This window comes from Armigeres subalbatus, chromosome 2 (genome assembly GCF_024139115.2).
Source record: "Armigeres subalbatus isolate Guangzhou_Male chromosome 2, GZ_Asu_2, whole genome shotgun sequence".
Taxonomy (NCBI): domain Eukaryota; kingdom Metazoa; phylum Arthropoda; class Insecta; order Diptera; family Culicidae; genus Armigeres; species Armigeres subalbatus.
Genome location: NC_085140.1, coordinates 359,345,978 through 359,367,366, shown reverse-complemented (window position 1 = coordinate 359,367,366; position 21,389 = coordinate 359,345,978). Strand labels below are relative to the sequence as shown.

Sequence of the window (21,389 nt, the reverse complement as noted above, 5' to 3'; positions counted from 1 at the left end):
ACGGCCGGCGCTGGTATTGCTTATTTTTGGGTCACCAGTTCTTATACATTGAAGATTATGTTAGTCCCAAACTTCATGTGTTGGTTCTCTGTGTAATTACAGCTTACCTGGGACTCTTGAAACTCATTGACCTGCTTTAGGATGACGCAAAGCATGGCAGTATGGTTCTCACATGATCATCCGAGCGGAATCTTGCCTGCTGCCGTCGGAGAATTGTCAACCTTTCCCTATATCTGAATTAGGATAAGTCGTCAAAACTCGAAGAAGTTGTTCTAAATGGTCGAACCAACGTTTCAGATGATCAGTTTGATCGGTGAGTGACTGTCGCATCTTTCTCTGGCATCCACGGGTTTGTCCTTGTTCCAATCAGGCGTCGTGAAATATCGTAGAGGAGGCGATTATCGCCGGTTGTTGCAGCCTTCCTACCATAGGTGACCGAGGAGTCCACCCGCCTCCGCTTCTCCCGTCTGCAGCCAACAACTTCTCTAGAGCTGCTTTTAGTTGTCAGGACTAATATTTGGCTCCTCTGGAAATGAATCACCTGAAAATGGAGACGGTGCCTTCTTGAGTCCGTAATAAACGCAGCGATGACATCATGTTTGACTATCAGCTTTTAATTGACAAGATCCGACCACGCATTTCCAGAACTCAGCGGCGGGAGAATTCACTCGGGTGTTAATTCACCATAGACCGACTCGAAGATCCAGCTGTCAAGAGTTCGTTCGTTGAAGAATATGGAACTCAGGTAGTGGATGTTCTGGAAGGTGGCAGCGTAACCCGACTGGAGAATGTGAAGCGTATAATCAACGAACGGGAAGAATCAGAGGAGTAAAGTACGAGTCCCGTTTACGGCACGTATCTCTGTAAGTGGGAGTTGGGCGTTGCTGCAAACAGGACAGGCTAACGTGGGTGGACATCTTGGTCGATGAAGAAAAGATGGCTGCAACAACCGAAGATTATCGCCTCAATAACTCACTGACTTGGAAAGCTATAATGTTAGTTCGACCGCTTCGAACAGCTTCTTCAAGTATCAGCCAGCGTTCTTCAAAACACAGCCATCCGAAGCTAGAAATCTAAAGGGGCCTCCAAGGTCGATCGGTATTCGGCGGAGGTGACCCTATGTTGTCTGTTTTGTACCACAAAAATCTGTTTGGCGTCCAAGGATGCGGGGTATTTTCAAATAGGGTCAGAGCTTAGTCTGACTTAATTCGGGTTGTCGCTGATGTGAGGCAAGGATGCATTTCACCTGCACTGTTACTTCTCAGCGTAATCGAAAAGATCTTGGTGGGTGCGATTGACCGTGTACCATACCTTGAGCTGCTTTGACATGTTGTGGAACATTTAGACGATTCTGGTTTGATCCACTCATAAAAGACATATTTCTTCCATAAAAGCACTGCCGGGCATAACACAGGTTGGAAACACACACACACATACACACACCCAACCGGTTTGATCCACGCAATAAAAACTGGAATGTACTTCTCTACCGTGAAGTGTGTTGTGTTTAGGCAAAGATAACGCAGATTATGTCTAAAATTTATAATTCGAACGGCCTTACAGTGCCGAGCAACATAAAAGCCATCAGATACCGATAACAATAGATGTTCGAACATGTGGATGGAAATGGGTCAGCCAAATATTGCAAGGGAGCTTAAACGGAATCTGTATGGATAGGATATAGAATATTTATGCCGATAGAGATATATGCTCGTATTTTCATTTAAAATACTCTTGGGGCACATTCTTCTTCTTCTTCTTCCTCTTCAATGACTCTACATTCCAACTGGAACTTGGTCTGCTTTTCTACTTAGTATTTTATTAGCTTCCCTCAGTTATTAATTGTAAGCTTTTCTATGCCAGCCATTGCATAAGTATGTATCTTGTGTGGCAAGTACAATGGATACACTATGCCCAGGGTGTCGAGAAAGTTTCCAATCCGAAAACATCCTAGACTGGACCGAAAATCGAACTCGCCATCTCCAGATTGGCAAAGCTACGCCTTTGGTCGCAAGGCTACTGGAGACCCCGTAGGAGTCAGTGATGCATAAAGTTTAAAATTTAAAAAAATAAATTAAAATATTTAAATAGAAAATTGTTGAAGGGGGGGGGGGGTTGACTGTTTGAAATAAAGTAATTTAATATTTGTATCGGCCTTAATAAGAAATAAATAAACTTGCGCTCATTACCTTTGTTTTTGATTGCTATGAATTATAAGTGCAGTTACTCTACGAAGAAAAAGCAGACATGGAAGAAAATGTATAACTAATTTAAGCATGTCGTAAAGGTAGAAAAATGCAATATGTGCAAATTGCAATAAAAATCATCGTCACGGAAACATTATCGCTCACTGTGTGCGTGGCCAAGCGGCAACCAGTTAAATATATAATATTTAATATGTGTTGAGTAAGACGTCTGTATTTTTTCGAAGAAATCGCGATTTAAAAAAAAAGTTAAATCTCACCCGGACTTGCTCTCTAGTGCGAAGGTTTCAACCTTGTCTAACAGTTCGTTCGTTGAATATCAATGGCGTTCGTTGTTTGAATTCTATCAATGGCATAGTTACAGCGCTAGTTTGAGTAACTCATTCTAAATGATAACAAATTTTCAATCATTTAGTACGAGTTAAAAGTTTGTTATTAGTAGGATTCAAACAACGAACTATTAGGCAGACTTGTAGAAAAACCTTCGCATTAAAAGCCCATCATACAACACATTTTAAACTTCTGCCTCTGGGGAAAGACACGTACTTCCCAACATGTACAGTGTTGGAGATTAAAAAAGGGAACAAAGTCATTCCAATCAAATTATTTATTACAAATTGTAGATTCTGTACGTCTAAAACGTTTGTGAGCATTCTTATATAAGGGGCGATTCAATTATGACGTTCACTACATTTTGAGATTTCTAGACCCCCCCCCCCTAATCCCTCTGTCATGCTCTATAATATACTTAACTAGTCGACCCGGCAGACGTTGTTCTGCATAGTAGGCGAAAATGCACGTTCTGAACTGCTTATGCGAAGTGACGTCTTTTTGAACGACCCCTAAGGACAATGTATTATTTTCATCTTTCATCTACTGATGTTTAGTCTATCTAGGGTAGTGTGACCAGTAAGCGTCCTGCAAAACGCGGGACGCCTATCTGGATTCCATTACTGAAAATGGATCCTCCAAAAGTGCATTTTGCACAGATTTTTGGCCCAAAAAAAAATGGAAAAATATTTGTAAGGCTGTGTGAATTATAATAAATTTGTAAAACAAAGTTGAAAAATGCAGCGTCCCGCGAAACGCGGGTTACATTAATCTTGGGTAGATGTACCATTTGTGGTTATATCACCAGTTGTCGCTCTAGTGCATTATACACTATGTGGCACATCTTATCAACACAAAATATATTCTGATCAGTGAACCACGTTCATATGACACGATAACATCTTTAAACTCCTCCAAAACAATTTTGTTCCCCCCTCTTACTATCCGTATAATAAAATGATATTGATTGTATATATCACAAAGAACAATGGCTCCGTAAAGTGTTATACACGCCTGAGCCTACCAAATAAACGAAATTGGAAAAAAAAAAAATAACAATTTTGTTTTTAATTTTTTCAAGAAATCGTCGGAAATATTCTGACCGTTAATAGCCATTGAAATCATTAACAATAAACGTATTTCCGATTTGTTGTTTTAGAGCAACATTGCGCTTTAGAGGCCCCATAAACGGTCCGACATATTGTACAACTTTGACTCCGCCTCCAGGAAATTTGGTTCGGTCGGAGAGAAGTCGGACCATCTGTAGGCAAGTTGTACTATCCAACAGTTGTACAACTTGCCCACAGGCGGTCCGACTTCACTCCGACCGAAACAAATTTCCTGGAGGCGGAGTCAAAGTTGTACAACATGTCGGAGCGTGTATGGGGCCCATTAAGGGTTAAGAATAGTGCCACAACTGGTACATGCGTTGCTATTACGGATTAAGCAATTTTAGGCACTAACACGAATTTGATTGCGGTTTTCACAATTTGATTGCGCATATAAATACCATTCACATCCCTTTTATTTATTTATTAATTTAAAAAATGTTGTTTTTAAATATGGCGACGATTGGAACACCCACCCTTATTTGTTCTAATAGGTTAAGGTTTTTTTTTTAATACAAGCTGCCGTACAAATGCTTGCACATTTGTACATCCGTTTATGTAATGAAATTTGTAACAAGTTTAATCACAAGATGAATCAGTTGGTTTCGTGGTTAGCGACGTCAAACGTCTAGACTCATGTGCTAGGGAGTGTGGGGTCGATTCCCGCCCCGGTAAGGAGGAAACTTTTCGTGGTCCACTGAGTGTTATGTGTGCTGTCCGTTGTCTCATACTAGGTGTTAAGTGCTTAGTCTGTACGACCTCTGGTCGAAAACGGTGTTCCTGTCTTTATTTTATGAATTATTGCACAAACGTATCATGCGTCTCCATATGCAGTCCTTCTATGAACATGCAATCATGCAAACATGGAAATAAATACAACACCGTTAAAGCGACGAACCCCATCCTACTTTGTGACCAAAATAACTAGAGCTAATCATCAGTCGACTTCAGAGGTCAAAAACTACAAATGCAACACGTGAGCATCGTGAATTCAAATTTATTGTCGACCAGTGATATCATATACAATCCTAGTAATGAACCCCCTGAACAAAAACTTATATTTAGCGCTTGAATCAACGGTTTTCTGCAAACTTACATAGGATAAAGTTGGTTTATATATCATGATAATAGTGTCCAGATTGAGATCAATCGTTTGACAAAGATGATTCCACAATCAGCTCAATCCCTGTAAACCAATCTGAAAGGGCGACTTCAATGCAAAGGTCCCATCCAACAATTCAAAGCCAACGAAAATTATAGGAGCCATAGTCTTATCCCGTCAAAGATAATCGGCTCTGGAGAAGAATGTTAAATGCTGATATGGCCGGGACAAGCAAGCGTGGACGAACTCTCTTGCCATCGAAGGAGAGAGAACCGCAGCAACCGGGGACATTCGCTTCGTATACGATATCTCACAACGCTTCAGCGGGGCACACGGTCGGTGCGGTTTCTTTGTCCGAAGAAGCATATTTTCAAAAAATCACTATCTAAAACACCCAGTACACGAAAATATAGGCTTTCCTCTTGCACGTAAGGGGCATTTTTAAAATGTTCTATCGGGGGTCATTTTTCAATACATTTTCGGGGAGATTACATCTGCTATCATTTGAGATTTCTATGGAGTTTGTACTAAAAATAGTGAACAAAATAAAAATTGTTCTAGATCCCTCAATACAACAATTTAGTTTACCCACTATATGAAAGAGGAGAGCATATACTTTCACGTGGAGGGTGTTTTAGAGATATTGATTTTTGAAAAATAATATATACGTTGGTTCGAGCACTTCAAACAACTTTTTCAAGTGCCAGCCAGACTACTACCATCTCGGCATGATCTGCCTAGGATACGACGTACAACGTGCGTCAATACTGAAGTTCTATCAATGCTGGAGATTCAAACGGCCATCCCAAAATGAAATCGAATAAAGCACCAGGGTTCGATAGCATATCAGCCGAAATGCTCAAAGCTGACCCTATGACATCCGCTTAACTATTGCATCGTTTATTTCGTGATATACAGCCACACATATAGGTGGCCATATGATCCGGCTTTTAGAAGCCAAGTTGGATAAACTCAAGGATAAACGTGTAACTATTGCTGAAATAATAAAAAAATAGACAGTATCACCGTCTTCGACCAGAGGTCGCACAGACTGAACACTTAACATCTAGCATGAGACAACGGACAGGACATTCACACAACACCCAGTGGACCAGTGGAGAACTTTTCGCTTTACGAAAAGTTTTCTCCTTACCGGGGCGGGAATCGAACCCACACTCCACAGCACATGCGTCTAGACGATTGACGTCGCTAACCGCACGGCCACGAAGCCCATGGCTGTGAAACGGTGAGTTGACATCCGGGAAGGGGCGCCTAACATAGCTCTGGTCCTCACAAGTTCCAATACTCACGCTTCCACGGGTCTACCGATGACAATTGACCGCCAGCTAAGGGTTGCGTACTTAGCTGGTAGTGCAGCCTGGGCACTGTTGTCCTTCTGACATCAGCTAGAGTGAGAGGGTGCGTCCTGTGGGGTCTGCCTAGGATGTGGTGGGGTTCGACAGTGGGCTCTGTTGAACTCCTATAAAAAGCTGCATGTGTCCCCAAGCAGGCCCTATCAAAGCGACCGTGTGCCGCTCAAAGCGCACTAGCCTAGTCCTGGTGTTGGGTGGGACCTTAAACAAATTTGACCCGACTGACCGAGCGTCTGTTCACCAAGGAGGTGCGGCTCCAACAGCGTCTGTTCTGGCATCCAGCGGCTGAGTATGAAATGCTACTCCCCGGAAGCTATACCTAAGATGGCAGCCCCATCACGGTGGATAGGGAACCTTGGGCCAACAACCTACTGTTCCCGAAACATCAATTTGTTCGAGAATCCGATAATGAAAGAATACGGACTGGTTTTACGGCAACGACTCTTAGCGCGAAACAACGGACACGAATAGGAACATGGAACGTTCTAACCCTAGCCCAGCAGGGTAAATTGGCACAACTTGCCAATGAGGCACGCCGCATGAAGCTTGAGATCCTGGGACTGAGTGAAGTCCGTTGGCCAAACTTTGGAGAACACAGAACGCCGTCGAGACAAGTTCTGCTATACTCTGGTTTACGAGGTGAACACGCTCCCCGGCATCGCTGAGTTGGCTTCCTATTAAGCGCTCAGGCACACTCTGCGCTTATGAAGTGGGAACCTATAAGTGAAAGGATAATCGTTGCCAGATTTAGAACACGGGTCCGAAACCTTACTATAATCCAATGTTATGCGCAAACCGATGCTGCCGATCTGCAAGACAAAGAGAACTTCTACAGTCAACTCAATGCCGTCGTAGATAGAATTCCGAAGGGTGATATCAAGATCTGTTTGGGCGACTTCAATGCGAAGATCGGATCCGACAACTCGAACCATGAGCGCATTATGGGACGCCATGGTCTCGGAGAAATGAGCGAAAACGGAGAGCTGTTCGCAGAATTTTGTGGTAATAACGACATGGTGATCGGGGGATCGCTCTTCCCTCATCGACCGGTCACGTGGGTCTCCGTGACGGCTTTACAGAAAATCAAATCTACCACATCTGCCTCAGCCGAAGATGGAAACGGAGCCTTCTTGATGTACGGAATAAACGTAGTGCCGATATCGCGTCTGATCATCACCTCCTCATCGGCGAAATACGCCTGCGCATTGCGCGGATTCGTCGGCAGGAGGAAAGAGTTGAACGACGATTCAACACACGCCGACTGGAAGATGCCACGGTGAAACGATCCTTCGTTGAAGAACTGGAGACGCGTGCTGCAGATATTCCGGAAGGTGGCAGCGTGGAAGACCAATGGACCGCCATCAAAAATGCCTTCATCACCACCAGCGATAACAATCTGGGCGAACTACGCACCCAGAGAAAACAATGGATCACCGATGAGACCTGGAGAAAGATAGAGGAGCGAAGAGAAGCCAAAGCCGCGATAGAGCGAACAAAAACCAGAGGAGCCAGAGTCTTAGCCCGTAAACGATACTCAGCTTTGGAGAAGGAAGTGAAACGCCCATGTCGACGGGACAAGCGAGCGTGGGCAGACTCTCTGGCCGACGAAGGAAAGAGAGCCGCCGCAACCGGGGACATTCGCCTCCTCTACGATATCTCACGGCGCTTAAGCGGAGCGAAAATGAATGCAACGATGCCTGTGAAAGACGCGAATGATCAGTTATTGACCGACCCAACCAACCGGTTCGAGCACTTCGAACAACTTTTTCAAGTGCCAGCCAGGCCATCACCACCTCGGCATGATCTGCCTAGAATCCGACGTATAACACACGTCAGTACCGAAGCTCCATCACTGCTAGAGATTCAAACAGCCAATCCAAAGCATGAAATCAAATAAAGCCCCAGGGGTCGACCGCATATGAGCCGAGATGATCAAAGCTGACCCCATGACATCCGCTCAACTACTGCTCGTAATATCTGGGACACCGCAACTTTCCCGGTCGACTGGATGCAAGGTATCATAGTGAAGGTGCCCAAAAAGAGTGACCTGACTGTATGCGATAACTGGCGAGGCATTATGTTGCTGTGTACCGTTCTCAAAGTTCTGTGCAAAATTATCCTAGCCCGGATTCAGGAGAAGATCGATGCGACTCTCCGGCGGCAGCAAGCCGGATTCCGTGCCGGAAGATCCTGTGTGGACCATATTGTCACGCTCCGCATCATTCTGGAAGAGATCAACGAATTCCAAGAGTCCCTTTATTTGGTATTCATTGACTACGAAAAAGCTTTCGACCGTCTCAATCACGAGAATATGTGGGGCGCCCTGAGACGCAAGGGAGTTCCTGAGAAAATCATCGGCCTCATCGAGGCACAGTACGAGGCCTTCTCGTGTAGAGTGCTGCACAATGGGGTCTTGTCCGACCCTATCCGGGTCGTAGCTGGTGTGAGGCAAGGATATATTCTATGGATGTATGAATGGAAACACGGTGACTCCTTCCAGTTTCACAGTAGCCGGGCAACCAGTGGAGAATGTTGAAAGCTTCCAATATCGTGGTAGCCAAATGGCGTCAGACGGCGGTACCAAAATCAACATAGGCGCACGGATAAAGAAAGCAAGGGTTGCCTTTGCGAGTTTAAGAAATATCTGGAAAAACAGGCAGATAAGTGAACGCACCAAAATACGAATTTTCAACTCTAACGCGAAATCTGTGCTGTTATACGCTAGCGAAACATGGTGTGTATCAGTGGAGAACACTCAACGGCTGCAGGTGTACATTAACAGATGTCTACGGTATATAATTCGGGCCTGGTGGCCTCACAACTGGATCTCAAACAACGAGCTCCATCGTCGTTGTCACCAGAGGCCGATAGCAACAGAAATTCGGGATCGGAAGTGGGGCTGGGTCGGCCACACTCTACGTAGGGGCGAAAACGAATTCTGTAAACAAGTATTAGATTGGAACCCAGCGGGTCATCGCAGCAGAGGCAGACCCAGAGGCTCATGGCGGCGAAGCCTCAATAAAGAAATAAAAGAAGTCGACCGCTCAGGATGGAGATCTTTCAAGTCGGCCCTTTGCACCACCGGAGGTGTACAGGATCCATAAGTAAGTAAGTAAATTGCTGAAATAAAAACTAGTTGCACAAATAACTATAATTGAAGAGTTCGTAATTATTATAGCTTATAGAATGGTAGGGTAGGCACTTTTCAAATAAAACATATTTTTAAAGGCGAGAATGACATCATCACCGCTTGGTGGTTCAATTTGGTTTTTGCCTTTTATCGTATTTTTTTAATTGGGACTCTTAGCTTAGCTTAGCTTAGACTGACTGTACATATCAATGGTTGCTACTCCGTGATTGATCAGAACTGGTGCAAATTGCACTACGATCCAAGTGAATAGTGGTTGGGATTTACCAACTATTCTCGAAGTGCACGTTTCAGCAGCTCGCAAATGTTGATCAATAACGGCGCCGGCCAAGTCCTTACAATCAGTTGGGAAAGGGAGGGAGTGTGAGTGTGTGGTAATTGTTGCTACTAGAGACCGAGAATACCTCTGCATCTCCACATTTACCACGGGAAGGAAGTAGTGTTAGTTGGGTGGGGTAATCAGTAACATAGATCGGGATTCACCATGGAAAGTGATGTGACCTATGAATCTTCTACACAGCAGTATTAGCTTCTTCTTCTTCTTCTTATTGGCATTACATCCCCACACTGGGATAGAGCCGCCTCGCAGCTTAGTGTTCATTAAGCACTTCCACAGTTATTAACAGCGAGGTTTCTAAGCCAAGTTACCATTTTTGCATTCGTATATCATGAGGCTAACACGATGATACTTTTATGCCCAGGGAAGTCGAGACAATTTCCAATCCGAAAATTGCGTAGACCGGCACCGGGAATCGAACCCAGCCACCCTTAGCATGGTCTTGCTTTGTAGCCGTGCGTCTTACCACACGGCTAAGGAGGGCCCCATCCGCGCTAATAAGCAGTATTAGCATTTCCTTAATTTGTTCAATTGTTCATTCTTCGCGAGAATAAACAATCAATCACTCAAAGTGAGCGATTGTTCATTTGAATTTCGGATTAGGTGCCCGCGTTATCATTTAATTAACGTAAGAAAAGTAAAAAAGAAACGGGATTAAAATTGAAAATAATTGATAGTAATCGAAAGCTAATGTTATTCAGCAACCCTTATTTTATCTCTATTTTACGTTAAGTAAGAATGTAAATTTACGTTCATTTTACATGTCGTTTATTTTGCATTACTTTCGCGCGCGTGTGTGTGTCACTTGCCTTGACCAGTATACCGTAATCAGGATCTCACTGGTATTAATCCTGATGTGCCGGTTGGCACTCGTGTTGGGCTTGTGCGCTTTGAGCGGCACACGGTCGCTTCCCAGTCTACATAAAATCGCACATGGTGCAATACAAGATGCTAAATTGGAGACGATATACATACATGTTATGTGGAAAAGTACCTCTATCGCCTGCACTTCAGCATCATACACGACCAGAGGCGCATCCACGTTCCAAGTCGTGGGTAGGACAAATAGGAAATGTCGATTTGGGTCGATTTCTGGTATTATCATTAGCTTAAATCTATTCGCATAATTTGCAGTTACAAGTCTGAACTTTGGTGCCACGGGAGGTTTTGACATACAGACATACAGTTTTGGAAAGGAACGAGCTTGCGATCGAACCCACGTCCTCCTGCTTATAGGCAGAAGCGCTAGCAACTAGATCACTGATTTTTTCTCCGAAATCGATGCACATTTTCCCAATATTGTCACTTAATGCATGACAGTTACTGTCTCATATCCATCCATATCAATATGATACAGATATGCTTGCGGCAGCAACTTAATCAGTTCTAAAAATTATAAGGACTTAAAAAGATCTTTACGGACAGAATAATTACATAATTTGAGAAATTTTTTATGATTTTCATGTCAAATATTGTTTTTCAAAGATTGTTTAAGGATTGCGAAGAAGCATGGCTTACATCTTTGAATTCTTATGATTATAGAACATTTTTACCAGCTTCTAGTACAAGTCATGGATCACAGAAATTTGTATGAATGTTTAATGGGTTCAATCAATTTATCAGAAATGGTAATGGAACTACCTATTGAAAGCGAACATCCAAGAAATCGTATGATTGTCTAAGAATCTTTATGGAAGCTCAGAATTGATGACGGAGCAGATCTGTTCATGGCTTTTCAGTTTCCAAAAATTGTTTACGTGGGCTTCTAATAGTCCATTGAAACTTACTTTATTTATCATAGGTTTTAAAATTTTTAAATAATCGCATTTGCTGATTTCAGCAACTATTTTTTACCTCTGGAAAACTTCAAGTCCAAAGATATTTTCGATCATTTAGTAATCTGGGTTCGATCATTTAGTAGTTTGTCAATAACTCATTCCAGAGGCTGAATTCCAAAAGTGTAGTATGGTGAACTTCTAGTGCGAAGATTTTCTGCACTAGTTACAGCAACCAAAATTAAATGATTGATATTTGCTTATTATCTATTATAAGCTATTGCAACAAGCGCTTTAACTTCGTTATTAGTGGAATTCAAAGCATGACAATACCTTCATGATGAAAGTTCAGCGTACGACACATTTTGAAATTTAGCCTGTGGAATATTGACAAACTAAAAAAAGATCAAGCCCAGTTTACTAATTAATCGAAAACATCCTTGCTTTAGACATCCTGAGCACTATCGGGATTATAAAGTGCCTAAAGTTCTAAAGAACAGTCAGTACTCTATTCCTTTAGAATTCCAGAAACATCTATGATTATTCTAAAGACTCCAATTAGCTTTGAAATCATCATTTGATAACACACAGATTCTTGCCAGTCAACGACTTCATATGTTCTTACTATAATCATGGGTAGGACAATGCTTTGACTGTCCCACCCAGGCAAATTCATGCGTAGGACATGTCCTACTTGTCCCACCCACTCCCGGCGCCACTGTACACGACACCATATACGTTCATGTGTTGACTGGGTTTGATAAGTAGGGCCTGCTTATGGGCATATGCTGCTTTTTGTAGAGGTTTAACAGAGCCCACTGTCAAACCCCGCCACATCCTAGGCAGGCCCCCTAACTCGCAGTGGCCATGGGGAGGGGTCGTCAAGCCCTTGGACATAGTCCCTGCTGCCCCTCGTATTTTTTTAATTGGGACTCTTTGAAAAAAACTTTGAAATTAATTCCATGAAGAGAGTAACATTTAAGTAAAAAAACAAACGAAGTGATTTGATGAAATGATTAAAGCGCTAGAACTTGTGTGTGCAGAGGTATCTCCCGTCGGCCGCATATGAAATTAAATTTCTAACTCTTACCAATTCTGTAGAAGAGAAAATCCAAAACATGTGTCAAAATTACCATTACCTGCTCTTAAGTAATACAACATTCTCACGTTGTAAATATCAGACTACGAGTAATTTATGAGTTTCAGTGAGATAATCCGTTGTTTTCGATATGTTAGATATATAGGAACGTATGATGAATTATGGAAGGGCTCCTCTCAAGACAATAAAGGGAGACTCTTCTAACCTCGTATATACATACATATGTAAAAACATTCTAAATCAGTATAATTTGCAAGCAGCAGCTGATCATCACACAGTGTGACAAATATCGTAATAAATGAATTCCTCTAACGATATATATCGTCTGGCTTTTTTACCGATACCAAAAGTGTAAAGCACCATTTTGGCATTATCACCATCGATTGGAAATAAATTTCGGAATTAAGCTAAACGTCTCTAAATCAGTTCTGCAGCAGTGACAACGATGATCACCGGATCCGCCTACACTTTGACCGAGCTCAATCCATCCGTTTGGCCATCCGTCGAATCAGTAAAACGCTTTTTCGTGGGATTGGAACGCTTCCTCTAATGTTCCCATCTATATATTTGTTTGATTTAGACGCTGACCCCTGCCCAATTTGTGGTCAGCAACATGCGATAATCGGTCCAAATAAAGTAGATCAAGTAAGTTAATGTTATTGTAGTAAGGTTTGGCCACATTTTTCGCACCTATATAAACAGAATCATCTTGAGTTTTGGGGACATCAGTTTGGCAGATACCGTCTGGAAGAACGTTTTGAAGTGCATCTTCGGTGAAGCAATGAAGTGTCTAATTGTGGTATGGATTGTGTAATAGAGTGGGAATCTATTAGTTTGGCTGGATATTGCAATAAACATACGAATAAGAACAAAACTAAGTGTAAAATTTCTTGGTTACAGTTATCGCTGTTGGCAGTGGGTTGTGCCCTGGCCCAAAACTACAACGATGGACAGTACTACCCGGAGGTGTACGCTGCAAAATTCGACGATGGAAAGTGGCGTCCGGATAATAGTGGGGCATACCAGGGACGTACTGGTGTAGCAAGTATGAAGTGCTTAATGTGAAATATGCATGAACATTTGTTGAACAAGCTGTGAAACATTTCAGAAACTTCGTCTGGTGTTGGAGGTGTTGGTTTATCTGGTGCCGGAGGTTTTGGGTCATCTGGAGTTGGCGGTTCCGGCTCGTCTAGAGTTGGAAGTTTTGGCTCATCCGGAGTTAAAGGATTTGGTTCATCAGGAGCTGGAGGTGTCGGTTTATCTGGAGTTGGAGGTTTTGGCTCATCAGGACTAGGAGGTGTAGGCAGTCGCTTCGCAGGTGCTTCCGTCGGAGGAAGTGGAGTAGCTGCCTCAGGTTCATCAGGAAACTCTTTTGGAGCTGGCGCTTCGAATAGTGGTTCAAACAATGCCTTTTCTGCTGGTGGTGGTCTATCCAGCAGCAAAAAGTTTAAGACTAGCTCCGACGAGTCTTCGGATGCCAGTAAGATTGGCGTCAAAGAAGACACCCGAGAGTTAAACGAAGATGGTTCATACTACTACAAGATAGTAAATGATAATAATATTGAATTTTCGGAATCAGGACGAGTGGAAAACGTTGGAACAGATGATGAAGCTATGCGCGCTACGGGATATTATGAATACATCGGCGACGACGGTGTTCTGTACCGAGTAGACTACGTGGCCGACGAAAATGGTTTCCAACCAACGGGCTCTCATTTGCCAACTCCACCACCTATTCCAAATGAAATTTTGCAATCTTTGCAACAACGAGGACTGATTCGCAAATAAGGTTATGTATAAATGGTCTTAGGAAAATGGAAAAATCTAAAAGTGAGTAATATATTATGAACAAAACATAAATACATATTCGATATCATAAAAATTAGGTTATTGATTTTCATCCATATTTGAAGACAATACCCCAAGGACTGTACCATTTTGACTTGAACGCCGAATATGATTCCCTTTTAAAAGGTTATCTTTGCTTTATCTGTTTAATTATTTCCATAGGATATTGAATTCTTTTGCAATCTTTATCCTGTGTATCTATAGGTAACTTTTAGAGCGCTGAAAGGCCAGTGTTCGAAATATGAATCCAAACGGTATAATGCAGGTAATTACGACAAGAGATCCATGCGAACCATCAGGTTGTAAAACATGGGTATTCCAAAAGCGGTGTAGTGTATGTATTTAGATACAGTAAAATTTCCCAAAAAAAAAACTATGGACTTTTCAACTTCATGTTGAATGTATGTTTTCTGTTTTCTTTAAATTCTATAATCATTGGCATAGCAAATGTAGTACTTTAATAAATTTAATATACCCTTGGTTCTTCGTACGTCTTTTAATAGAGACTTTGCAGCCCTTTGCAAGCCTCATTTATCCTAATACGTATGTTTAACATCACCTGTAATACAATTCCACTGGTTAAACTACGACAGTCTACAAATCTTGAATAGCTGATGTATCTTATTCCATTAGGTCGAATACACAAGCACCTAGGCTACAACCAGCCTGGTCGCAAATCAGGTGATTAATAAAAACACAGCAGAGATAACATCAACGGAAACCGTCCATACGCAAATAAGGGGGATGGAAGCAAAGGGATGTAGATGACATTTTGGTGAAATTCCAATTAAGTATAGCAAAAAATGATTTAGTTAGATCAATTGCATGTTATTCGAAATAAATGTAGGAAATCACAAAATATTTGTTCCTCACAGCTAGGTTTTTGTTCCTCACACCCCTTTGTGTTTGATTCCCTCAAAAGTTTTAGAAGCCGGATATTATCAGAAATCAGAGGTGCGTGTGGAAGATTTATGCAAATCTTGTAACACAACAGATACTTCGCCGGCGATGAACCACTCTAAGCTGCAAGAATGAAAACAAACAAAGGGGCTTCTTGTGGTTCAGTGAGAAATTCAACGCAAATTTTCTCACCGAATCACAAAATGCCCATTTGTTTACGATTTTTTAAAAATATAAATCCTGAGTTATATAGCTGAAAAAAAAATGAATTTGAATTTGACTTGAGCATTAAATAAGTTTCGAAAAACTGGCTTTCAACTCGCTGCATCTATAACTAAATATGTTCAACTTTTGTCAAGCTAATTGCATTCAAGTAAATGATTTTTTCTTATCAACTAAATTGAACGTCAAATTTAATATTTAGTATTCGACATATGTTTCGGTGGAGGCGTAGTGGCAAATAAAAGGCTTTGCCGATTGTTGCTCTCTTGTTTTGATGAGGCTCATCCTTTGATACAACCCATTGGTACACGCGTGGCGTGAAAATAATATATTGCTTTGCATTAATTTCGTATTTATTCGGTGCTACCGACGACAATCTGACGATGTGTCAAGCAGCTCATTATCAACCAAGAAAAGCAATTTGAGCATCATTATTCATTGATACTCATTCAGGATCGTGAGAGGCTCCATCCAATAAAACAATCACACGTCCAATTGAATGGAAATTAGGAAGAGCAAAATCCAAAGTATCGCTCTGGCACGCCTTCTTGTTGTTTAGTCGTCATCCATGTATGGAGAAACTGGTGGGAACTTTTTTCGGTTTGACAAAAAATATTACTGTGAATCAGAAACAGCAAATTTCCAAGCAACAATGTCAATTTCAAATTTGAATTTGAGCTGAAAAATATATCAGAATCTAGCACGAATATATGTTGGCTTCGAATAATTCATAAGGGCTTATTCATCAGCAATATTGTAAATAAATAATAATTACTAGCTGACCCGGCATACTTTGTCTCGCCAAAAGTTAATCAATTTTCTGATAACATTTTTTGCGTACTCAATTTATCTAGGAAATATTGGTTGTGCCACCAATTTTTAGACAGTTTTAGACTATTGCGAAAATTGTTGATGGCAGCTTACTTTTCCTCAATCATAGTACTCAATGAGATCTGTTACGGTTGATAAACAATTTACCGTACGTCGGTCAGGCAACGGTTGTGTTTGTAAAATACCAGTTATCAAGTTTTAAGGTCACTCCTGACGGAATCCAATTTTCAAAGTACTCGCGTTTTCAAGGGCACACCATTCGATACGAAAGCAACGCACAACTGTCATTTTTATTTTTTTCACGCATGCTGCGACGCAGCAAAGCTGAAAAAATAAAAATGACAGTTGTGCGTTGCTTCCGTATCGAATGGTGTGCCCTTGAAAACGCGAGTACTTTGAAAATTGGATTCCGTCAGGAGTGACCTTAAGCTTATGGCTACATATTTTATGATTTTAATTAATTAATAATAATTAAGCATTATTCAATACAATAAGTTTCTGCTAACTGTTATGAAAATATAATTAAATACTTCGATTTAGAATTCACCCATAATTCAGTTCAGCGAATACGTTGTCGATCATGATAGTCCTTTTATGTAGAGACGGAACCATCTATTCCATCCATTCCAACCATCCATCATTCTGAAATTTTGTCTGAACAAAGTTTAAACTTTTGTTTTAGATATCGAGAAAATAAATAGGATCAATAGTTGGTAGAATCGTCTCTTTCCGAAAATTAATAGACTTGTATTTTTTGTTCCGTCCCTAGGGGAACCAATTTCGGAAAGGGTGATCTGAAATATCTATACACAAGGCCTATATCAGAGCATTAGTGATTAATCATAGATTTAATCATGATTAATGAATATTGTTTTTTAAAACCATTATTCAATAATCATAATCATACAAAAAAATTGACTTAATCATTAATCACTAATCGTTAATCATAGTATTTTACATTTAATCATTCATCACCAATCATATTCATAATTATTTTGAGTTTTTCATTAATCATCAATTTTCAAGTTATAGTTTTCTTATTTTCCGCGGAATTTGAACGATGCAACAATATAACATCCAACTTCCGGCGATAATCCTGTTACAAATTCATTTCATTATTTTGTTTTTAAACTCTGTTTCTTTACTTACTTTCTAATCTGAGCCTATTTTACTCGCTTCTCCTCTACTGAGTTCAACACCACTTTGGCCGTTCATATTTGTGGTTTGGTATGAAGTATCATTTATTTATTTATACTTTCGGAGATATTCTTTAGAAACTCACCACTCTTGAAATACAGATCGTAATCCGAAACTACAATTCACTTTCCTGACAAATTCACCTTCCGCTTGTCCATTAAATAAATACGCTGTCAAATATTTTCACTCCAACTGCCCAACCACGAAAACGAGATCACCGACTTGTAACCGCCTTCGCTCTTCGCACCATTTTGTTCGCCGGTTGATACCCGGCAGGTATTCCTTGTACCATCGCTGCCACATTCTGTCCGCCAGGTACTGCGAACGCCGGTACACATCTCGCAATGCATCCGTTAACTGGAAGGGTCCATCCAATATGCTAAAACATACCATATTGGGGTCCATCCACCTGCAGATCTTCCACGACGATCTGCCCACGCAGAAAGTGGTTTGGGATAATTGCCTCCTGCCCATCTAACTCCTGCGACGTGTAGGTGAGAGGGCGGGTATTTATCATGTCCTCCGCCTCGGAAAGCGTCGTTTGCAACACCTCGTCCGTTAATTTCCGCCCATCGTCAAAACCCATCAACGCCTCCTTCGTTGATCGCAGCATTCTTTCCCAGACGCCGCCCATATGGGGGATTCCAAGAGGGTTGAAGTTCCACTTCGTGGTGGAACAAACGACGGCTTCGGAACATTCCTCGTCGATCTTCCTAGCAACCTTGATTATCTCCTTGATGGATCATTGGAAGTTCGTCCCGTTGTCCGAGAAGAACTCCTGCGGCATTCCCCGCTAACCAACGAACCGCCGAATCGCCATCAACCATGACTGCGTTGACAGGGCATGTACTGCCTCGATGTGGACCACTGCCAAGCAGGTGAACAGTGCCACCCACCGTATCTCGCTCCGACGGTCGACCGTCACCGTAACTGGTCCAAGGTAGTCTACGCCGACCGCACTAAATGGCCGCAGGTGCGGGGTTATACGCTGCACCGGTAACGGAGCCATCTGCGGGACTTTGGCAGACACCGATGTACCTTGCACCAGACACATTCAGCAACCACCTTCCGGATCACTGCACGAAGCTTCGGAATATGGAACCTTTGTAGCAGCTCGTTGAACACCGTCCCTTAGTTCGCATGGCCAAACACTTAGTGATAACTTTGGAAAAGCACCTCCGTTATCCTGTGGTTTCTTGGCAGAATAATCGGACACCTTTTATCTTACGGCATGTACGCGGCTTGCTTCAGCCACCCATCTACCAGCATTACTCCCACTTCATCCAACGTCGCCTTTATCTGGTACAGCTGCATTGTATTCTTCGCAAGATTCTTCTGCAACGTATGCAATTCATCCGGAAAACCTCCCCTGCTTGCTGGAACGATTGTTGGACTGACTTCACCGCTGCATTCATTATGCTCCGATACCCATCAGAAGCCTTCAACGTCCAGATAGGTTCTCCCCAGCTTTTCGCCAGCAATTTCCGACGAATCGTAGAACGGCAGCCGTTATTCGTACTAACTTCTTCCAGCGGTTGGTAACTCTCACGTCGATCATTGCCTTCATTTCTTCGGCCGTGTTCGCAGACGGGTCGTTCGGTACCGACCACATATTCTCCGCCTCATACAAAAAAATCAGGTCCCCTGAACCAATGGCTATCGGATGCCACCCCATTTCGTCATAACGTCCGCAATATTCATTCGGGTTGGCACCCAGCGCCAATCTGCTACGTTTGTACCTTCTAGTATTTCACAGATCTTGAACGCCACCGCTTGTTTATACTTGTGCTGGTCCAATCTTATCCAGCTGAGAACTGTTTGAGAATCCGTCCACACGAAACTGCCGACGAGCTTCCACCATTGTCAACGTTGAACCGAGTACCGCCGCCATCAGTCCCAGCCTTGGAACCGATTGTATCTACAACGGCGTAACTTTTGATCGGACCCTCACCAGAGAACAGTTTCGAATATTGAAACCGCACTTCTTCCGCCCTGTGAATCGCCTTTTCCTCCGTGTCGACACTATTGTAGTAATCGTCTACGTAGTGTTTCTCTACGATCGCTTCTGCCGTCGCTGGAAACTCCTCCGCAAACTCCAGCGCGTTCTTGTTCTTAATGAACTGCGCTGAGCTCGGCGAACACATCGACCCGAACGTGGCTACGTCCATCACGTAGACTCTGAGTGCTTCTTCTTCTACCACTCGAAACAAAAAACGCTGGGCTGACTTGTTCTCCTTTCTGATTTTGATTTGGTGGTACAATTCCTTGATGTAAATAATTCAATTTGATTATTCATAATCATTAATCATTAATCATATCGATCGTTTACCATTAATCATACACACATTGTGTCAACATTTGATCACGATCGGTAATCGTTATTCATAATCCAAAAGTTTTATTTATTAATAGTAATCGTTAATCATTGATAACAATTAATTTGATCGTTAATCATAACCATTAATCATTGTCAAAAATGAATAAATCATTAATCATAATATTTAATCATAGAGTGGAATGATTAATTTATAGCAAATTTAATCATTCATTGGAACCTTTATTCATTAACGCTCTGAATATACACCAACGAATATGGATTCACATGGTTGCCCACCATGTTGTTTGTATGGGGAATCGATGACTTTATTGATTGAAGATACTATCTACATAAAGGCTCGCCCGATATCTCTATTTTTGCCTTTCTCGTATACTAAGTATACGGTAAAGGCTATATGATCGCTCCAAAAACAAACTTTTTATAGAAGGCCCGGAGACCCATAGTGTTATATACCAATCGACTCAGTTCGACGAATTGAGGTGATGTCTGTGTGTGTGTGTGTGTGTGTGTGTGTGTGTGTGTGTGTGTGTATGTGTGTGTATGTGTGTGTGTGTGCGCAAAACTACTAAAAAAATGTCACTCATTTTTCGGGCACTTACCCTCAACCGATTTGTTCGCAACAAGTTGCATTCGACGCAGAATTCTGTCCCATTGTTTCCTATTTGAAATTGGCCAGATCGAACTATGGGATAGAAAGTTATGGCCAAAATACAAATTCATACGAAAAAATCGCGTAAAAAATGTCACTCATTTTTCGGGCACTTATCCTCAACCGATTTGCTTGCAACAAGTTGCATTCGACGCAGAATCCTGTCCGATTGTTTCCTATTTGAAATTGGCCAGATCGGACTATGGGATCAAAAGTTATGGTCAAAATACAAATTCATACGAAAAAATCGCGTAAAAAATGTCACTCATTTTTCGGGCACTTACCCTCAACCGATTTGCTCGCAACAAGTTGCATTCGACGCAAAATCCTGTCTCATTGTTTCCTATTTGAAATTGGCCAGATCGGACTATGGGATCGAAAGTTATGGCTAAAATACAAATTCATACGAAAAAAATGTCACTCATTTTTCGGGAACTTATCCTCAACTGATTTGCTTGCAATAAGTTGCATTCGACGCAAAATCCTGTCCCATTGTTTCCTATTTGAAATTGGCCAGATCGGACTATGGGATCAGAAGTTATGGCCAAAATACAAATTCATACGAAAAAATCGCGTAAAAAATGTCACTCATTTTTCGGGCACTTACCCTCAACCGATTTGCTCGCAACAAGTTGCACTTGACGCAGAATCCTGTCCCATTGTTTCCTATTTGAATTTGGCCAGATCGGACTATGGGATCGAAAGTTATGGCCAAAATACAAATTCATACGAAAAAATCGCGTAAAAAATGTCACTCATTTTTCGGGCACATATCCTTAACTGATTTGCTTCACAACAAGTTGCATTCGACGCAGAATGTCTCATATTTTCTTATTGAAAATTGGCCAGATCGGACTATGGGCTTAGATGTTATGGTCAAATTACTATTTATTGTGAAAAGAGTTCGAAAAGTCTAGCTCACTTTTT

At 41.8% G+C, this 21,389-nt stretch overlaps 1 protein-coding gene across 1 annotated transcript in view; it reads left to right on the top strand.

The window, feature by feature from the left end:
* Nucleotides 1-14,306, top strand: part of LOC134210072 (uncharacterized) — a 58,768-nt gene extending 44,462 nt beyond the window's left edge. The window contains exons 4-6 of the mRNA XM_062686098.1: nt 13,143-13,276; nt 13,378-13,522; nt 13,586-14,306. Of these exons, the coding sequence (XP_062542082.1) occupies nt 13,143-13,276; nt 13,378-13,522; nt 13,586-14,265 (959 nt within the window). The 3' untranslated portion in view covers nt 14,266-14,306. The remainder of the gene's footprint in view (nt 1-13,142; nt 13,277-13,377; nt 13,523-13,585) is intronic.
* The last annotated feature ends 7,083 nt before the right edge of the window (nt 14,307-21,389 follow it).